At 43.8% G+C, this 20245-nt stretch overlaps 4 protein-coding genes across 4 annotated transcripts; 2 read left to right on the top strand and 2 right to left on the bottom strand.

Annotated features, from left to right (window-relative positions):
- Positions 1 to 723: 723 nt before the first annotated feature.
- Positions 724 to 1871, top strand: LOC109735656 (NAC domain-containing protein 48-like). Its single transcript, XM_020294867.4, has one exon. It carries the CDS (start codon positions 939 to 941, stop codon positions 1512 to 1514), a length of 576 nt encoding a protein of 191 aa, XP_020150456.1. The 5' UTR covers positions 724 to 938; the 3' UTR covers positions 1515 to 1871.
- A 2527-nt stretch (positions 1872 to 4398) lies between these two features.
- Positions 4399 to 8651, bottom strand: LOC109735649 (G-type lectin S-receptor-like serine/threonine-protein kinase At4g27290). Its single transcript, XM_020294861.4, is given in 8 exon segments — positions 4399 to 5140; positions 5219 to 5369; positions 5466 to 5703; positions 5782 to 5992; positions 6122 to 6303; positions 6389 to 6493; positions 7126 to 7820; positions 7822 to 8651. Coding segments are annotated over 8 exon segments (2463 nt in total). The 5' UTR covers positions 8403 to 8651; the 3' UTR covers positions 4399 to 4840.
- A 399-nt stretch (positions 8652 to 9050) lies between these two features.
- On the bottom strand, positions 9051 to 10403 carry LOC109735657 (CST complex subunit STN1). The gene is made up of 2 exons (XM_020294868.2): positions 10184 to 10403; positions 9051 to 9631 (listed from the first exon to the last, which is right to left on the bottom strand). The coding sequence occupies exon 2, from the start codon at positions 9622 to 9624 to the stop codon at positions 9154 to 9156; it is 471 nt and encodes a 156-aa protein (XP_020150457.1). The 5' UTR covers positions 9625 to 9631; positions 10184 to 10403; the 3' UTR covers positions 9051 to 9153.
- Positions 10404 to 10453: 50 nt separating this feature from the next.
- LOC109735652 (putative F-box/kelch-repeat protein At1g15680) lies at positions 10454 to 11927 on the top strand. Its single transcript, XM_073511226.1, has one exon. The coding sequence runs from the start codon at positions 10595 to 10597 to the stop codon at positions 11327 to 11329; it is 735 nt and encodes a 244-aa protein (XP_073367327.1). The 5' UTR covers positions 10454 to 10594; the 3' UTR covers positions 11330 to 11927.
- Positions 11928 to 20245: the final 8318 nt, after the last annotated feature.

Below are 20245 nucleotides of genomic sequence, written 5' to 3'. Positions count from 1 at the left end.
AAATATTATACAAATGATGTCCAAGATTCGGTGAAGCTAACCCTAACATTCATGGAAGTACAATTAGTGAGTCAACATACCGCCAAGAACTGCCTTGGTGATATGTAGATATACTGTAAATACCCCCATGCATGTATTTATCCAGTTCGTGGTTGTATATATATGTAACATGGTTGATTTGTAGCTTACCAATATCTAATGAGAAAAAAAAACATGCAAATAATTCTCTATCCTGTTATTCTACATTGTGACAACTAAAAGTCCATCCGTTGTTGCCCCCAACCCCTACAAGTCCCGCAACAACGTGCGGGGTATCATCTAGTTGGATGAAAAAACACGTCCAAACGTATGGATGATTTAAGGATCCGCGTCGGACATGACTTACACCCTGATCTGCATTCTAGAAGAAGTTCACTGTACTGGGAGGCCTTGACATTTCATTCCCCCGATGTGCCATATATACTAACTGACATGCACGCCAAATCTTTGCGCAAAAAAAAAGTCATGGGCGCCATATCGCACTACTTAATTAGTGATCATGTTATCACAATTATAGAATCGATGCGTATCTCTCCATCCTTACTTACTAGTGATCTCCATTTACACGGCATAAATTGACCCCAGAAAGAAAAGAGGAGATTTGCGCCAAATTTAGAGTCTTGCCATTTGTTTTTTGAGAATAAGAATTTAGAGCCTTGCCTGCTTTTTTTTATCTTGATGTTTTTTTTTTTTTGAGCCTTTTGTGCCTTCACAGCTGCCCCGATCGGGCCCGATCGAGCAGGCCATCTCGGCGGGCTACGCGTGTTGGGCCGAGTAGGGAAATGTAACAAGTACCAGCGGTTGTGGTGGTTGGAAAGAAACGCAGCCGCATCTTCTTGTCGGGTGGCTGAGCCTTGACTTCATCGGAGGAAGGAGGAAGGGGAGACTTCATCGGGGAAATGGGGGAGGAGATAAATCTGGCCGGCGCCGGCGGAGGGGAGGTGAAGCAGGAGGTGGGGGAGGAGGAGGAGATCGAGTTCGAGCCGACGGAGGACGAGCTGGTGCTGCACTTCCTCCGGCCGCAGCTGCGCGGGTTCGCGCCGCGCGTGGCGGGCGCGGTGGTGGAGGCGGACCCGTGCGCCGCGCCGCCGTGGGAGCTGCTGGAGCGGCACGGGCTGCTGCGGCGCGGGCACGGCTACTTCTTCGCGGCGCGGCGGCGCGGGAAGGGCGCCCAGGCGCGGCGCACCCCGGAGGGCGGCGGCGGCACGTGGATGCACAGCGGCAACAGGGAGGACCGGCGGTCCGTGACGGAGCTGGGCGTGGTGGCGCGCTGGTCCATGACGCGGTACTGCTTCTACGCACGCGACGGGGCGCAGGGGCGGCGGAGCACCGGGTGGGTGATGTCCGAGTACGAGATCACGGACCCGCGGTGCTACCGCCGCGCCGACGACGGCGAGGAGGACCACTACTGGGTGCTCTGCCACGTCCGCCGGAGCACCAGGAAGAACGTCAAGCCGCGCTCCCGGAGGCGGTAGGCTGCCGCGCCTCGGCTCGGTCGCCGACCGGCCGGCGCAAGGCGGAGAGGGTCACCGAGGAATCTCGTTCTGCGTTTCTTGTGTTCGTCGCCCCGCTGTGTGATCTGTCGTGTCGTGTCGGTCGGTCCGCGTGCGCCGCGTGCAGTGTAGAGAAGGAAATAAATGTGCGCGCTGTTGCGATCTTGGGCCTCTCCCTTCCCTTGGTTTCTCCGCAACGGAATTTTGGGGAAAGGATCGGATGTCACGTAGCTACAGTGTAATCCCAGTGCAAAACAAAGAAATGATGTCACGTGCACTTTAGCAAAGACACTGTGCGCAATTACTGTTCATAGAAAATAAAATCCGAAATTAATTTTATTGCATCATAATTTTGTTTGTATGTAATTTTTGTAAATGTATACAATAGATTTGTAATTTGCAAATTAATTCAAGTCATTTTAGGCTTAATCATATGGATGTGAAGAAGGGATGTTAGGGTACTGTAGCTTCTCTAACATCCCTTCGTGATGTTAGAGGATCTCGTTCTGGATTTTTGTGCGTGTTGTGTTGCTCGCCTTTCTCGTGTCCTGCTCCGCGCATGTGTTGCGTTGCGCCCGAGCTGATGTGCATTTGTGTCCAGATTTTTTTGGAAAGAAGTTCAAAACAAACCTTGAATCTGTAGACCAAAGGTAAATCAAAAACCGAACTTTCTGACCACGGCCTATTTTGAACCTTCAGGGCGTTTAGTTGGTATTCGCTGACGTGGCAAGTCAAATACTAGGATTATTGACCGGCTGGCTGGACATTAGCAGGAATCGGACCGGTCCTTTAGCGCAGTCGCTCGCGCTGTTCTGATTTTATTTTTTTATTTTTCCTTTTCTTTTTTGTTTCATTTTCATAATGATCATAATTCATTTTTATTTTGTAATGACATTTTTTTGAAATACACAAAGCCACTTGTCTTTTATAACGAGCGACGAAATATTACAGAGCGGCAAAAGAATATGCTAACCAGAGTGCTTTATAGGATTCAATCTCGGGATCTCGCACAGAGAGCGCCCGCAACTAGCCACCCACTCTGAAGGCTGCTCATGACATAGATAGCGCGACCTCGATAAGAAATCTAAACATTTCTTGAAAAAACATGTGAACAATTTTGAAATGCCAATTTTTTTAAACGCATATAATTTACGAAATTCCATAAATATATTTTTTGGAAAATGTGACACAATTTTTGAAAATCCAAACATTTTTTAAAACATTTGAAACTTTTGGAATTCCAAACATCTTTTGAAAAATGTGAAAAAAAAACTCAAAATGTAAACGGAACTTGAATTTAATTCTAAACACTTTTTGAAAACACGAAACATTTTTCAATTTTTGACCAAAAGTAGGAAACATGAACATTTCTTAAACTTTTGAACAAATTATGAAATGCGCGAACATTATTTAAAATTCCCGAATATTTTTGAATTTATGGAAAAAAAGTAAAAAAAAAAACAATTTTTGTTTGAAAGTCTGTGCAAATATTTTTCAGGATTAAAAAGTTCTTCACCTTTTCATAAAATGTTTATGTATCAAAAAGTGTTCGCTTTTTAAAAACTGATTGTGTTTTCAAAAGAATTGTTCTTTCTTCCAAAAGTATTCGGAATTCCATAAAGTGTTCACACTTTAGAAAATGTTTGGGGATTTCAATTTTTTTTACGTTTTCAAAGTTTGCTCTTAAAAACGTTTTCAAATCTCGACGCTGTGGTCTCTATAAACTATGGTTGGGCTTCTAATTATATCAGTGACAGATCATTTTGACACATCGGCAGCTCCTAGTCGCAGGTACGATTCCCTGCCTCCCCAGTTTATCTCTTTTATTTTGGGTATTTTTACGTTGCGCCTTATGGAAAAGTAAAAAAAAACTTTGCTTCACGCCTGATGGGCCGGCCGAATCGCGTCCGCAGCCAACAATCTCGAGATTTGGCTCTGCCAGGTCGAAAATCCCTGTTTGGAAGGCCCTCAAGGTTCAAAATAGACCGGGATCAAAGAGTTCGGTGTGCCGATTTCCAGAATTACAAGTTTAGGGTTCGGTTTAGCTTTCGTCTACAAGTTCAAGGTTTATTTTGGAATTTTTCCAATGTTTTTTCTAACAAATTGGTACAAGTTCAGTCTTATAAGATGCTTTTCTTTATATTAAGATTGTCAATAGAGCTTAGATTTACTCCTGAGGTTGCTCGAATGCCCTTCCGTCAAGATTCCGTCCAGTCAAAGGCGTTGGACCATTACTTTGGATCAAAATACAATACCCCTTAGAAGTGGCAGAGGGGTTATGCCCAATGAAAAAAATAGCGCGCTACAGAAAATAGCGTGGCCCCTGAAAATGTGCTATTAGCATGCTATAGCACGCTATAGTGTGCTATTAGCGAGGCATTGCACATTGATTTATTTAGCAAGACAATTTTCTATATGCTATAGCGTGCTATTAGCGGTGTTATAGCGCGCTATTTTTTTCAGTGGTTATGCCCCTTCCACATGAAAAAAAAATGAAAGAAATAAACAGATGCCCCCCTCCCACTCTTTTGTAGAAGGAATCACAAATTGGTATGCTCCAAACTTCAGAGAGTGAAACCCCAGAGGTATTAGTAGCATGCCACAAAACTGAAATAAATATTTGTAAATGAAGACTCCAGTGCGTGTGATTCCAGTGGCAGCTCAATACTTTAGCAAGTTTTTTTAGGCAATGGGCGGCGCTTCATTGATTAAATCACAACAAGTTCATTACAAAGTACCGCTCCGATGAAATCCGGAGCTTCGACATACCAAGCACCTACGACAACATGCTCCGCAGATCACGTGATAGCATGAGCCGCCCTATTAATATGCTCGACTAACATGAATAAAGGAAACTGAAACAAACTTCAACAACGGTAATAACTTGATGTCATGGGCGACAGCACCAGTAGCCAATCGTTCAGCTTCAGAGGCATTCAGCTTGGACACCAGAGATGAACAATCACAAGCTAAGATATTCCTCTGAATACCATCAACAAGAGAACAGGATAAAAGAACATCGAGTGGCCATTACTTCAGCGGGTTCAGGATCGCAAACATTCTCATAGAAGTGATCACGGGACACAAAAGTACAACACCAGCACCAATATATTCAGATTGTAAGAAGATGGCAGTATCAAGGTTGACCATAACCTTGTCCTCCCACGGTAGATTCCATCTTTGAACTGAGGGGGTGAAATCACACCTTTTGGAAGCTTTGGCTTTGAAAGAGTGCTGCAAAATCATCTCAATGCAAGCGTGGGAGAACAGGAAACAGTGCACGGGTGGAACTTGAAAACTTCGAGACCCTATCGCTCCTCCAGTACTGTAAGGGCTTCCATATCCACAGAGTCCTGACCGTAGTCTGCTCTCTTTGCTACCTTATTCCTCTGAGAAAAATACAGTGGCTTATCAGGCGTTGCAACTGGTGTGCTTCTACTCTCCAACGTTGATACAACAGTTGACATGAGTGGTCTGGCATCCGGATCATCCTGAACACACAAGAGCCCAACATGAATGCAACATAAAGCCTCTTCATTCGAGCAGCTCTCTGAAACTGATGGATCCACCAAATCCATTGCTAGCCCTTCCCTCCATAGACTCCATGCCTGAATAAATCAAATAAAAAATTAGGTCACGTGGTCAAAGGAATTGCAGACATTGGCAATGACAAATCGTAATCTTACATATATTATAAGGTTGGGGAACTCCTTGATGTTCTCGGTTGAGCTAATCCTTATCCCACTTACAGTTTCCAAGAGCAAGACCCCAAAGCTATAGACATCGGACTTGACAGAAAAGAGGCCTTCCATTGCATATTCCGGAGACATATAACCGCTGGATAAATCATATCATCAGCAAGACTTGTGCATTTCGAGTTGAGTTTAAATATGAATGACTTTAATGAACAACCAGACGCAAGTTAGTACTTACTATGTTCCGACAACTCGGTTAGTGTTCGCTTGTTGCTCATCTCCACCAAAGATTCTTGCCATGCCAAAATCAGATATCTTGGGATTCATATCTCCATCTAGCAAAATGTTGCTTGTTTTCAGATCCCTATGAATTATCATCAGCCTTGAGTCTCGATGGAGATAGAGTAGCCCTCTAGCCACTCCTTTTATTATACTGAATCGTGTTGGCCAATGAAGCATTGGCTTCTTTTGAGAATCTGCAAAAATAGTACGGATTATGATTTAAGATGTGGCAACAGATGATTTTAACTGATTAATTTGTGATCAGAACATACTGAAAAGGAAGGTGTCCAGGCTTCTGTTTGGTAGATACTCATAAATAAGTAGCTTTTCATCGCCCTGCACACAATAACAGACAAGCCTTACAAGGTTTTTGTGTTGCAGTTTAGCAATCACGACTACTTCATTCCTAAACTCTATTGCTCCCTGTCCAGAACCTCTACCGAGCCTTTTAACAGCAACTTCTTTGTTGCCATGTAAGAGCCCCTGCATTATACCAACGAGGAGAAAATTAAGGATACGAAATAGTATGGTTCAGTTTCGAATCACAGCAAAAAGGGACAAAATTGTCATATTTCAGTGCAATTAGGGACACGCTGTTGTGTCTACGTTTACCTTGTAAACTTTACCAAAGCCGCCTTGTCCTAACAAATTGGACACAGAGAAGTTGTTTGTTGCAGTGACTATTTCCTTAAAGCTAATAAATGGAAGTTCATGAGTTTCCTTTCCGAGTCCATCACTAATGCGCAAATCCCCCATTATCAGTCTCTTTGGTCTTCCTTTCTTGTCATGTTTGCCTAAGAGAAGTATCATCTTTGTTGTCTTAGAAAGGCCGCAATATGTGTCTTCCAAACAGCTTAAAAAATAAAATCAATGGACTACCTTTAAACTTGCAGAACCATACAAGGCACGCCAATAGAAGTATCAGCAACACACTTGCTGAAATTGCTGGTATAACTTCTATCACGATGTTCTTTCGCCCTTTCCCTGAAAAGGAACAATGTTGAGGTTCAATTTATTGTAAATCTTTACTCTCTCCGTTCCAGAATATAAGGTGTATCGATTTTTGTGCAAGTCAAATTTGTGTATGTTTGACCAAGATTATATAATAAAATATCAACATACACAATAGAGAATAAATAAAATATGAAAATACTTTTTACGATGGATCTAATCGATATTCATATTTTTTTCTAAAAACTTGGTGAAAAGTGCACATGTTTGACTTTTGGAAAAACTAATACACCTTAGATTTTGGAACAGAGGGAGTAGTACTTTTTGTCTGAGTATCACGAGTAACCTACAGTTTAGTTAATTGCATCAGGAATGTTTTAGAAGTGCACTTGGGCTCAATGCATTTTAACAGTGTTGTCTGTACCATCATTTTGGCATGCTAAATGCATTGACATATATACATAGTACAAACACCAAGCAAATGGCAACGGCAAGTAGTGATTTTGCTTTGCTGCGTGTAGTGGTGGAGCCAAAGTGTCAGCAACTGACAATTTATTAGCAAGTTAAAGCAGCAAGTTGTCATGCTCTGCTTCTTATGTTACACACAAATTCTTAAACTGAAACATTCATGAACGTAAACAAGAGCAGTAGAAAGAGGAACGTACTTGACAAGGCAGCAAGGCGGAGATACAGGTTCTCATAGCCGATGGTGCGACCCTTCTCCACGTCAATCAGCTCCCCGGTCCACATCAGGCACCTTGTTGCATCCCCATCAATGTAGCTGGTGCTTAGATTAGTATAAGCATATGCTACACATGAGCAATTTTTGCTGCACTCCACTTTGCAGTCATCATAGCTTTTGTTCCACAGGCGTACAAATTTGTCTGGTGCCTTCATTGCTGGCAAGGTCAGGAAATTGTCCTCTCCACCACACTGTAATTCCTCCTTTCGCAGGCAACCATGAGAAAAATTGCCGCTAACCCACTCTGTTTTGTTACTAGGGTCAAATCCATCAAGGCACTTGCATGTAGGAATTTCCTCTGTGTTGTCGCAGTAGCCATATGCACCACAGTATCCATAGAGATTACACCGATAAGCTGGCCACAGTGGTGCAACCGGGGCCCAATCTGTCAAGCTGGTATTCCATCTCCATAGCGTGGTCTTTCCAGAGTAGTCAACCTTGTAAAATATCCTGGAGGAGCCATCTGATAGTCCAAATGTTGAATAGGTCTCACCATCGGTCCCCATGTAAATCGTCAAATACATGAGTGGACTAACGGCCTGGAGGCCCGCGTTGGAGGATACATAGCCGTTCCACACAGCACCACGGAAGTATGGCACTGACCCATTCCAGACGAAGGTCATTCCCAACAGAGAACCTGCCTTTTGACGGATCTTCAGGGCCCTTCCAAGAGATGATCCGCCATGGTGGGTGTGTCTTGTGGGTCGCCCGCATAGGCATGCCAGGAAGGATGGTGTCGCTTGGGTTTTTGAAGCTCTGCCATAACATGGCACCGTCTGATGATAGGACTACAAGATTTCCATTGTTGAGAAGTTTGGCCGAAGAGTTGCCGCCAGTGATTGTTTTTGCCATCCAAAGTATGTGGTGGCCATTGGTTTCGGACAACACAAGGCTAGAGTTTTCGGTCATACTAAGCACCGCGGATGAAGCATCGGTGATCGGATTATCACGGTTGGCAACCCAGACGACGGTGCGCAACGGGATATTGTTGAACCATATGCCAACATATGTATTTTCAGTTGAATTTGAGGGGGTAAAGAAGCCTAAGGCGAACGAACCTTGGTCCGTGGTGAGAGTTTTGCCAGGAGTGAGTCTCATGCCAGGGACAAGCACACTGACAGGTGCGCACAGAAGCACTGAACTGAAGGGCCAAGGAATCAGGAGCATGATGATGACCAAGTGGAGAAAAGGCAGATGCATGCTTACCCACTTCTTTGAGTTAACAAGTGACGAGGAATCAGGAGCAGAGAAGGGGATAGGACTGGGTGGAGAAGAGAGAGGAAAATTTAGAGTGAACTACGAAAACTAACCTTACAGTTGAAATAGGTGAACTGCTGTTCCATTTCCTTCTTTGTGAATAGTTGATATAGACGGTGAAGTGTGAACGGAGGGCAGTATTTCAATACCATGTGGCTCGACTGGTGGAATGGATTCTAATACATCACTATCTATCAGCCTATCAACTTGAGAGTGGTAAATGCCAGGAAGGTGACTAGGTGACAGCAAGACAAAGAAAGCAGAGACTACACCATACTTTCTCTGTACCATTCAGAATCAGGGACCCACTCATTACTTTCATGGACTACGAGTCGAAGGACTAGTCAAGACTAGTCTATAGAATAGTCTATGAGGCGCAACTCCAGGGCTGACTACACTTCAGTGTCGACTAGTCTATGAATCGCAACTTTAGTGTCGACTTGTCACGATTAGTCTATGAGTCTCAACATCGGTACAACTCGTTGACTCATAAACCTTGATTACTTCACACAAGTGCAGTGTGCTATCACTAGGGGCCTCTGCATTAGACCTTATAAAGCAGTTGCAACTGACCCTAATGCATAAATGAAGTAAATCAGATGCAGTTAACCAAAAAAGGCATTTGATTAACGATGTTTGGCTCAACAGTAACCACAGAAAGAAACACAGAGCATAAGATCCTCCAAGGCAAACCTCAAGCAGAAGGTAGTGGCAAATCATAACATTCCTTGGCCATGTGAACGCACTGTAACCAATGTAGAACCTCCACATTAGGGTCCTCCTCTAGGACCACGTCTCTAGCAGCAATCTGAATTGTTCCATGGTACATGACAATCCTCCCACGAACCCTCAACAGGGTGCCCAGGCGTACCACCTCCGACATTTTCGATGCCATCTCTCCAGTTGGATCAGAATCGGATGAGCTGTTCGCATTTAGGTACTGGTGGTTCAGCCACAGGACACATGGTACACAGCCAGTGCCATCATCAACCAGGAAGCGCAGAAACTTCTCCCTGCGGTCACGTGAAACAACGACCCCGACAACCTCGGCACGAGCAACCGTACGGCCACAGCGAACAAAGGAAGCCGGCGATGTATGTCGGGGAGTTAGCGTGAGGAGGTCGGAAGCCAGAAGCTTGACGTGCACAAGATGAAGGGTGTCCATGTTGAGTCTGCATACAACCCATGAGGCAATGAAGTTCAGACAAGAGATCTAACTAGAGCCTCACATTTTTATCATACATGATGAAAAGTTAAGCAAAAAAGCTATATATATTATTGGTGGAGCCAGGATTCAAGCAAGCCTGGACTAAAAGTTCAGAGCTTATAACTTTTTTTTGCAGGGTATTTAGTGCTTATAACTAACCAGAAAAGTATCCATATCACGGCATAAACAACTATAGCTCAATTGCACAGCTATGGTAGAACTAGAAATCAACATTTAACGATCCAACAAAATAGATAAACATGAGCTAAATTACCAATAACAAAAGATAATATTATTCGGACTGAACTGAACACGAGGTTTCAGATTCTGTAGTTAATTGGTTGGTTTGAGATTCTGCAGCAAACCATGGCGGTGCTTGAAGTGTACTGAATCCTGTATCGTGGGCTAATCTAACAGTACAAGACTCAAGACACTCAAGACGCACTTGTTCTTCAATTTTTACAGTGGACAAAAAAAAAATGCAGTACACGAATTCGAATGAATGAAAAACATTCACCTTGCTCTTGCTCTGGATTTCAATTGACGCGGACATCAATTGGTGCCCTTCGATGAGCAGATGCCTGGACAGCCCGAGGACGATTGGACGAGTTCCTGAGGTCGGGGCCCGGAGCAGTGAGCACCAGATGGTACGGGAATGCGGCGGCGCCGTTCGCGGTAGGGTTCAGAGCCGAAGGCTGGCTCCTGATGCATCAGTAGGAGCCGGCCGACTGGCCGAGTGTCTGGGCCAGTTGAAGGCTTCAGCCCACGCCCAGGTTTGGCCCTGCCCGTTTAAGCCCAGTTCAATCAAATCCACAAGAGAGCATAGCAAAACCTACCTCTCTGCTCCCCTCGACGCCGCCGTCACTCACTGCCGCCACAAGCAGTCCACCACTCAGTTCACTCCTCTTGCTGGACGCCGCCGGCGACCATGGCAAGAGCAACGGCGCCGCCTCACCACGGCAGCCTCCCGGACGAGATCACCATCTGGGAGATCGTCGTCCGGCTGCCCCCGAAATCGCTCCTCCGCTGCCGCGCCGTCTGCCGCGCCTGGCGCAGCGCCACCTCCGCCCGCCGCTTCCTCCTCGCCCACCACGCCCTCCAGCCCACCCTCCCCCTCCTCTGCGGCTACAACTTCGTCGGCGACAAGGTCGAGTCCCTGTACATCATCCCCTTCGACCACCGGGCAGCCGGCCAGATCCAGCACCAGCTCCAGCCCGTCGCGCGGCTTGAGCAAGCCTCCGACTTCCACCTTCTGGAGGCCTGCTGTGACGGCCTCCTCGTCCTCTCCTTCCGCAACACCAGCACCTCTGACTGGCGCTTCTCCGTCTGCAACCCTGCCACTCGTCAGTATGCTCTCCTCCCGTTGGCTTATGGCTCTAACGTCCAGGACTCGCTCCTGGGAATGTACCCACACATCCCCACCGGCGACTACCGACTGTTGACGTACCGGATGCATGATGGACGGCTACCTGAAGCCGCCACTCAAGACGGCTGCTACATCTTCACATTAGGCTTCGGCCAGCCACCGACGCACATAGGGTTCCTTGATGCGGAGCTACTGACATACATCATTGGATTTCTCCTGTTTCGTGGTAGCCTGCATTGGCACCCACTAGGCGGCATGATAATGGTATTCGACACCACCACTGAGTTGTTCTGGTAGATGCGCCCGCCAGTTGTTCCTCGCCATGCTAAGTTGTTTGAGATGGATGAAATGCTTGGCATATCCGGCTTAAATTATACAGCGACAACCATTGATATCTGGATGGCACAGGACTACGAGAACGGGGTCTGGGCATGCAAATATCGGGTACAATTCTCAGTTGCAGAGCCCACTGTGCGGTTTGGAAAGTTTGACGAAAGTTCTTGGGTGGTGGTCATGCCTTTGGATGGTAACGTGTTCCTACTGGTCAATTTTGGTGAGTGGCTACTTCAGGTTGACATTGGTGGCAAGTTGGTCGCTACTTCCCATCGCAGAGGCCTTGGTCCTGTAAATCTTCGGCTCAAGCAAACTCTTGTTCAACATACCTTCTTTCCGACACTCGAGGGTTATGTTGCCAACTCTCCGCCTTTCATCTGACGGATGTTATGTCAAGTGGTGATTCTAGCCCAACTGCCAGTATCCTCATGAGCTGCAGTGTGTATGTATTCGGTCCACTATGAGCCTGCTAGTTTCATTTTGATGCATAGACAAGTTATGATCAAGAAGCTTGACTGTTTCATGGTTATGTTATATTTCTCTGAATATTCTTCTGGCTGAAGTGGCTGTCGTGAGTCTTGATGCTAAAATTGCAAGTCTTCGTTTACTTAACTGAAGAATTAACTTCTCCTTTTATCGAGGTCTTCTTTTTATAGATTACCAGTGCTCTTTTAATACTAAATAATTAGCAAATGTATATTTGATTTATGTTTCTCTGCTTTGTTTTAGCTGACAAGAAATTAGGCAGATTATCCTGTTTTAATTATAGTCAATTTTTCAATGAAATGTTGTGCTGCAGTTCATTTCTTTTTCATGATTCCATTGCATTTGGTTAGGTATTGAGACATGCTGTTTTAATTCTTCCTTTACGCTGTATCATTTGGAGTTATATTTATCACTTCACTTTATCTTTAACCATTTTAAAGAATCAATGATTCATGTGATGTTTGATCTTAACATAAGCTCAAGAAATGGAACCTTTATATTGATAAGTAGTAGAAAGGTTATCGTGGTCAGATTCTAGATTGTGCTCCACTTTAAATTCTGTAAGTGTCAGCCATGTTCTTTTGTCCTGTGATTGGCGCAATGCGTATGAATTGGTCCACTATGAACCGGCTAGTTTCCTTTAAAGTACTGACCGTTTAATAGTTGCATGAAATTTATACTTGTGTGAACTGTGAAAATCCATTTGGGCTGAAGTGGTTAGCATGTTGATTCTGAAAATTATGAAATTTTTTTGGCCAGCTTTTTAAAATAGTTGCCATTGATCTGTGTCGTGTTTCTATTTTCCTTTGAACTGAAGAATTGGCTTGGTTTTTAATTGAGATTTTCTTCTTTCAGTTATTCTCAAAAGGTCATCCAGTGGTTTCATGATATTAAATATTTAGCCAATGTACACTGGTTTCCCGTTTCCATGTTTTGTTGTAGCTGATGATCAAGTTTGAGTAACTTAGTATCCTCATGAGTCCTGAGCTGCTATATCAAGTTTGAGCCTGCGGGCTTCTCTGTCGATGCATATAAAGCTGTGATCAGGAAGCTCTTGTAAGAAGTCTTGGTTTGAATAGAAAAGCTGGCTGATGATACCAATCTGTGGTAATGCTGAGTTTGATTGATCAAGTTACTGCCAAAAAGTCATTGCAATGTTGCTGGTGCTGTGAAGAATACTTGTCGGAATAATTTGGTTGGTAGGAACATACGGAGTAATAATTAGTCAGGCATCCATGGTCTAGTATTTCCTGAAATGGCCTTGTTCCTATCTTTTTTATGCCAGCCGGTTGTGGCTTTCCTGTATTTTGCTTGCTCTTTGTGAGCCTTTTTCCGTTCTTTTTTAGAGACCTGAAGACTTATGTTGAACCTTTTGCGTATTAATACTCTATTAATAATATGGTCGTATGCATCGTTCTGATGCATAGGCCGGGAATCAACCCCCTTTTCGAAGAAAAAAAAGTCCTAATCTTGGGAGCAAAAGTAAATATGGTGGGTGGATCCAACCAGGATTGCTATCATGGATTCATGGGTGCTCTTATTTCATATCTTAGGTTTCGTGTGAATCATGGATAAGGTGAAGAGTTGGTGTTCACAGTTACTTGTGCATTCTAGATGTTGCTGTTGTCGCTGACCAGGCACCCTGTGCATTCTAGATGCGTTTCTTTGTTCCTGCATGCAGCAAGAAGAAACAGGTGATGGGGAACAAGAAAAAATGTGAGAAGTTGCTCGCTGGAACCTACCTTGCAGCCGGTACGTTCAAAATTCAGACAAATTCCGACTGCATGACGACGAACGTATAACAACAGCAAGATCCCACTAGCCCTGAGCAAGCATATCTTCAAATCTAAGGAATACATCTTGACTCCTTGACCATGGATCGCCTATTTTCTGAGCGACATGCGTGCAGAAAATAGTTATGTAGTCAATACTGTCCGGCAGCTCCGACGATTGTCACCAGGGGGATGATGCCTCAGGCAGCAATACAACAGTAATCTGACAAGCAGAATTCGGGCAGAGTTGGTGATCACTGTGTGATGAAAGTCTGGGACAGGACTGTCACCGTCTCCGACCAACACCAGGAAGCGCTTCTGCTGGCGGCACGCACACACTCGGCATAGGTCAATTTCTTGAACTGAAAATGGACTTTGCCTTTTATCCAGGTCTTCTTTTTATTCTTGAGTGTTTATCTAGTTTTGTTCTAGTTGAGGATTAAATGTGGCAGATTATCCTCTTAATTCGGTCTCTTGCTATACTTTCAAATAGAATGATTGCATTATAGTCCACTTTTTCAGTAAAATGTTCTGTTGCAATTCATTCCATCTAGTCCGGTGCTGAAATGATCTGTCGTAATTCCTTCTTTCTGTTGCATTGTTTGGAATTGTGTCTCACTTTAGCTGCCAAACACTTTATGGAACTAATGCTTCATATGATGTTCGGTTTTAGCATAAGCTGAAGAAATAATACTTGTACTGACAAGCAGAAGAAAGGACTGGGCTCTGGATCCAAATTATGTTTGTGTTGGAGCACTGTAACTGCCAACCATGTTCATTTTTCTCTCCGAGTATCATTGGTTGAAAGCAGATTATCCCAAGCAGGATCACACCATGATTTGTGTGGCAATACAATTGTAGAAATAAGTTAAAAACAAACACTCTGGTCATTTGTTGCTGGATGTAATTGCTCTGCTCCTCACATCATTTGGCCCACGGTGAGTTTTCTGTTGCATGCATGTGTGAGATAAATGTACATATTGGCGACAAAACATTTTAACTGTGTGGTTACAGTTTACACTATCAAGCGGCCGACACGGTATTGAGGTCGGGGCCCGGAGGAGTGAGCACCAGACGGTATGGAATTGCGGAAGATGGTGCCTGGCGGCGGCGCCGAAGAGCCGGCGAGGTTACGCTCCGGCCGGCCGGCGCTGTGCTGGCTGCAGAAGCCAGAAGGAGGGAGGAGGACTGGAGGAGGAGGAGGAGGAGCTACTGGGCGCCCTGTGCTGGCCTCGGCTACATCAGTGCGCCAGTCTCTGGACCAGTTGAATGGCAAGGAGGAAGCCCAAGTTCAGGTTTGGCCCAGGTGGGCAAAGAGAGGACGGAGAGATAAGTCTACTAAGGGAGCTCCTAACCGGCGCTCTGAGCGCGTTTCCGCGAAATTACTAATTGGGAAGTACTTCCTCCAAAGATCACTCTCACCTTCTTAGTTTGTGACAAGTGGCATGCTGCATGTGCGCTACTTATCGCAATCTGAAGTTTTTCATTTTTTTGTAGATCCGTTTATTAAAACGTTTTATTTCTTAAACCGTGTGTCCAAATCTCGAACTTTTCATCATTGGATTCCTCACGGAGAGATCTTCAAAACTAGATCCCATGTTAATAGGTTTTGAAGAACTTTTTTTTACGAAAAAACAAGACGAAAAAACGAACTGCGGGAGCATTTTTTTTCCTTTCCGGAAACCGTTTCCGAGGGGTACGGCCGTTCCTCTAACGGAAGCAAATCCATGCCTCTCGCGGAAGCAAAATCGTGCCTCTCGCGGAAGAAAAAAAAGAAGAGAAATCGCGTTTTTTCGTTCGCCCGTGCCTCTCGCCGAAATAAAACCGTACCTCTCGCGGAAGTAAAAACGTGCCTCTCGAGAAAGGGAAAAAAAATGTGTTTTTTTCATTTTCGCGAGGCACGACCGTGCCTCTCACGGAAGTAAAACCAGGCCTCTCGCAGAAGCAAAAACGTGCCTCTCGCGAAAAAAAGAGAAAAATATGTTTTTTCTTTTTCATTTCCGAGAGGCACGGCTGTGTCTCTGGCGGAAGTGAAACCGTGCCTCTTGCGGAAGCAAAAACGTGCCTCTTAGGGAAAAAAGAAGAAGAGAAAACACTTTTTTCCGTTTCTGAGAGGCACGGCCGTGCCTCTCATGGAAGCAACACCGTGCCTCTCATGGAAATAAAAGCGTGCCTCCTGTGAAAAAAAAAATGCATTTTTTTCGTTTCCGAGAGGCGGGGCCGTGTCTCTGGCGGAAGCAAAACTGTGCCTCTCACGGAAGTAAAACCGTGCTTCTCACAGAAAGAAACAAAAAAATAGTGAAAACACGTTTTTTTCTGCCCCTCGCGGAAGCAAAACCGTGCCTCTTAAAGAAGCAAAAAACACATTTTTCGCGCAATTTTTTTAATTTTTTTGTCTAAAAGCTAAGAAAGACCGAAAAGTAAAAAAAAAACCATCTAAAACGGAAAAAGCGTGCGGAAAAAAAAACATCCGGAGGGAATGCCCAGGATGCGACACGTGGCGGCGGCTGAGAGCATGCCAAATGGCGCGCTCGCCCACCCGCAAGTGATCGTTACGAGGCTCCCAAAAAAGCGCTCGTCAACTAGTTGCTCTCGCGTTTCTGAAGCTCGAAGGGACACGCTACTGGACCGGCCCAACTAACCTTCGATCGACCGCATGGACCATGACGCGAGAAATTCACTCGCTCGCTTCGAGCAGGTCTGGTTGACTCCTGTTGAAAATTTTGGTTTGGTTGGCTGGTTGACCGGTCTATCTTGGACTTTTAAACAAAATAAAAAAAATCTAAAAAAGAACAAAACCACAAAAATCCAAAAAAAGTTCATTAATTAAAAAATGTTTAATGGATTTTCAAAAAAGTTTAAGAACTTAAAAAAAAGTTCATAGATTTGAAAAAGGTTCAACAAATTTGAAAAAGTTCATTAATTTCAGAAGAAGTTCATCGAATTAAACTTCATTGAATTTTTAAAAAAGTTCAACAATTTTGAAAAAAGTTATCGATTTTGAAAAAAGTTCAAAGAATTTGAAAAGGAGTTCATCAATTTTGAAAAAAGTTCACAAATTGATAAAAATGTACATCAGTTTTGAAAAAATTCACAAATTTGAAACAGAAGTTCATCGATTTTGGAAAAAAATCATGGAATTCGGAAAAAGTCCATCGATTTTGACGGAAAACTGCATGCATTAGTTCATCAATTTTGAAAACAAATCATGGATTTGAAAAATTTAAAGAAAAAAGAAAATGAATATCCATGATCTAAAAAAGAATAATAAGAAAAGAAGTGGGGAGTCACAAGCCTTCAGTTTTACTACTGCTTACAGTTGGCCTTTCTTCATCGAGACGTCGAGGGTTCGAACCCGCTTCGTGCACCATTTTTTGTTTTTCTGACGGTCGAACGAAACTAAACGGGCCGGCCCAATGAGGAGTGTTTGTGTGCGCCCGATTGCGAAAACAGTAAAAAACGGGCGCTTAAGGCAATGTTTAGGATTCACCGTCCACCCGTTCCTAAAAAAAGAGATAAGTCCACCTGGGGTCAGCAATTTGGAGCCCAAACTGGTTGGAAAAAAAAATGCAAAGCTATTTAAGTTTTGAACTAAGCGTCACAGTTTTGAACAAAGCTTAGTTCAACCTTAGTTCAAAACTATGGGACTTATTATCGATGAGAGGGAGTAACTTTTTCACAGTAAACATGTGTATTCTAACTACGTGCAGATTTGTATAGACAAACGACTTTTGTAGTGCCCTGCACAAAAGAAAAAAAAAGTGTTCTAGAATGCTATTTTTGAAGCAAGTTAGAGCACTGGTTTTGTTTTTCTCGCACATGCCACTATGGATTTCGCTTGTTGATCAACATGTTCATGCGGTTAGACACAATTTACCTGTGAAAAAGGACTTTTATTTTTTTGTTATTCTTTGCCAACCAGATGGGAGAGCTTTCGTTCAACAACTATGAATACCCCTGAATTGCTTTCTCCCGACCTCTCTCTCTCTCTCTGTGGCCACTCTGCATGTTGGTCGTCATGGCTTGATACTCTCATATCATATGTATGCCTTTGAACATTATTCCTACATAAAGTTTGACTACAAAAATTGCATTCTCCCTTAACATATTTCCACTACAATAAAACAGCTAGTTAGGTACAATTAACCTGATATACAATCGAACTGGTCTTTTTATCTTCCCTAACCATGCTTAGTCAACCGATGTAGGCCCTGGTTCGTTTGGGACAAGAATATTGTGTTACTGCAAGTACATGAACCAGATTCATGTTTACATGGATCAACAATGTCCCAGTTTTCACACGGAAGTTCTCTGCTAGATGTAAAAAAAAAATCATGGAGGTGGGTGTAGATGTTTTTATTCTTTTGGTCATGCTAGGAATTTCATGTTGTAAGTTTCATGAAGTATCAGGTTGGGACAAAAAGAGAGGTAAGAGGTTGCTCCATCCCAGTTAGCCCACACTAGCAGAAAACGGCCCATTGGCCCCAGTTCCAGGGGCCCTTTAGCCCGGTTCTGGAACCGGGACTAAAGGGTCGGGACTAAAACCCAAAACCTTTAGTCCCGGCTCAACGTGGCCGACGCGGGGCGCCCAGGCAGGAGGACCTTTAGTTCCGGTTGGTAACACCAACCGGGACCAAAAGGCATCCACGCGTCAGCATCTAGCAGGAGCTGGGGTTTTTGGTTTGTTTTTTGAGGGGGGGGGGGGGGGGGGGGGGTTAGGGGGTTTTGGAGGGTTAATTTAGGGGTTTCATATTTTGTTAGCAACCTATAGAGAGAAGTGTCCTCTCTTTCTCCGTGCTTGGTCGACGGTAGGTACTATACATATAGAGAGAACTCGACACACTAGCTAGTAAGCAAACGAAGGAACCATTAATTACACAAGATCGTCATGAACATATACATAAAGGAGTGGCCTCTCTTTCTCCGAGAGATTGGTCGAACAACAAGTTTTCGTATATCTATCCAACGCTACTAGCTACATATATACAATATAAGATCTCTTACAATCCCTAACATCTCATGTCTATATCAATTTCCACATGGTATTTTCCGGCTTTATGTATGACGTGGTCAAGAAAGAATCCCGTCAATTCCTCTTGAATTGCCCGTATGCGATCATGTGGTAGGAGTTCATCCCACATCTGCCAGATCTAATTTGAAGAAGGGGCACTAGTAGAAAAAGGGTCAAATGTGAGACACATTAGTGCCGGTTTGCATTTGAGCCGGCACTAATGTGTCCATTAGTGCCGGTTCAAACGGCTAGGCGGGAGGAGATCTTTAGTACCGGTTCGGGGCGAACCTTTAGTACCGGTTCATGCCACGAACCGGTACTAAAGAGGATGGGGCCCGACCAGCACCCTGGTAGTAAAGAGGTTGTGGCGGGCTGTTTTTAGTCCCACCTCGCTCCCCTAGCAAGATTTTTACCACCTTAAATATGTTACTTCTCAAACTATCACAAGCACTTGGTCTTCATTGAACTCTATGTGTATAATTTGTGGTCGCAATATGAGTCTTCACTGGTTTCTAAACCGTTGAGGACTCATATTGACAATTCAAATTGTACACAAAAAGATCATTGATAATCAATGTATTTTTTTATGATAATCAATGTTTTTTAAACTTATTTGAACTCCAGCCTATTTTTGCGTTCAGTATGCATCATTCAAAGCGACGTCATCAATTTCCAACACGTTCTGACATCATTTGTTGTTTTTCAGTCATTTACCGATTTGTTTAGAGAGCTAAATAACGGTGAAATTGAAAATCACTACAAAATGAACTCTGAAAATGTTGGAACTTGGCATGGTATCATCATTTCACCCGCATAGCATGTGCAAAAGAGTAGAGAGGGTCACGGCGAAAACTGGACGCACCTCGTGTACAAACTGGACAATCTCTTTCGGAGTATCAGGGTTTCGGACAAGAACTCATCTGTTACACGGGCACTTCAATGTTTTTTAAACTTTTTTAAACTCCAGCCTATTTTTGCGTTCAGTATGCATCATTCAAAGCGACGTCATCAATTTCCAACACATTCTGACATTATTTGCTGTTTTTCAGTCATTTACCGATTTGTTTAGAGAGCTAAATGACGGTGAAATTGAAAATCACTACAAAATGAACTCTGAAAATGTTGGAACTTGGCATGGTATCATCATTTCACCCGCATAGCATGTGCAAAAGAGTAGAGAGGGTCACGGCGAAAACTGGACGCACCTCGTGTACAAACTGGACAATCTCTTTCGGAGTATCAGGGTTTCGGACGAGAACTAATCTGTTACACGGGCACTTCAATGTTTTTAAATTTTTTTTGAACTCCAGCCTATTTTTGCGTTCAGTATGCATCATTCAAAGCGACGTCATCAATTTCCAACACATTCTGACATCATTTGCTGTTTTTCGGTCATTTACCGATTTGTTTAGAGAGCTAAATGACGGTGAAATTGAAAATCACTACAAAATGAACTCTGAAAATGTTGGAACTTGGCATGGTATCATCATTTCACCCGCATAGCATGTGCAAAAGAGTAGAGAGGGTCACGGCGAAAACTGGACGCACCTCGTGTACAAACTGGACAATCTCTTTCGGAGTATCGGGGTTTCGGACAAGAACTCATCTGTT

This window comes from Aegilops tauschii, chromosome 3, assembly GCF_002575655.3.
Source record: "Aegilops tauschii subsp. strangulata cultivar AL8/78 chromosome 3, Aet v6.0, whole genome shotgun sequence".
NCBI classification, from domain to species: domain Eukaryota; kingdom Viridiplantae; phylum Streptophyta; class Magnoliopsida; order Poales; family Poaceae; genus Aegilops; species Aegilops tauschii.
This window is presented reverse-complemented; position numbering and strand designations above follow the sequence as displayed.

Coding starts and splice junctions, on each gene's coding strand:
- LOC109735656 (XM_020294867.4), top strand. CDS start 939: ATGGGGGAGGAGATAAATCTGGCCGGCGCCGGCGGAGGGGAGGTGAAG.
- LOC109735657 (XM_020294868.2), bottom strand. CDS start 9,624: ATGGACACCCTTCATCTTGTGCACGTCAAGCTTCTGGCTTCCGACCTC.
- LOC109735652 (XM_073511226.1), top strand. CDS start 10,595: ATGGCAAGAGCAACGGCGCCGCCTCACCACGGCAGCCTCCCGGACGAG.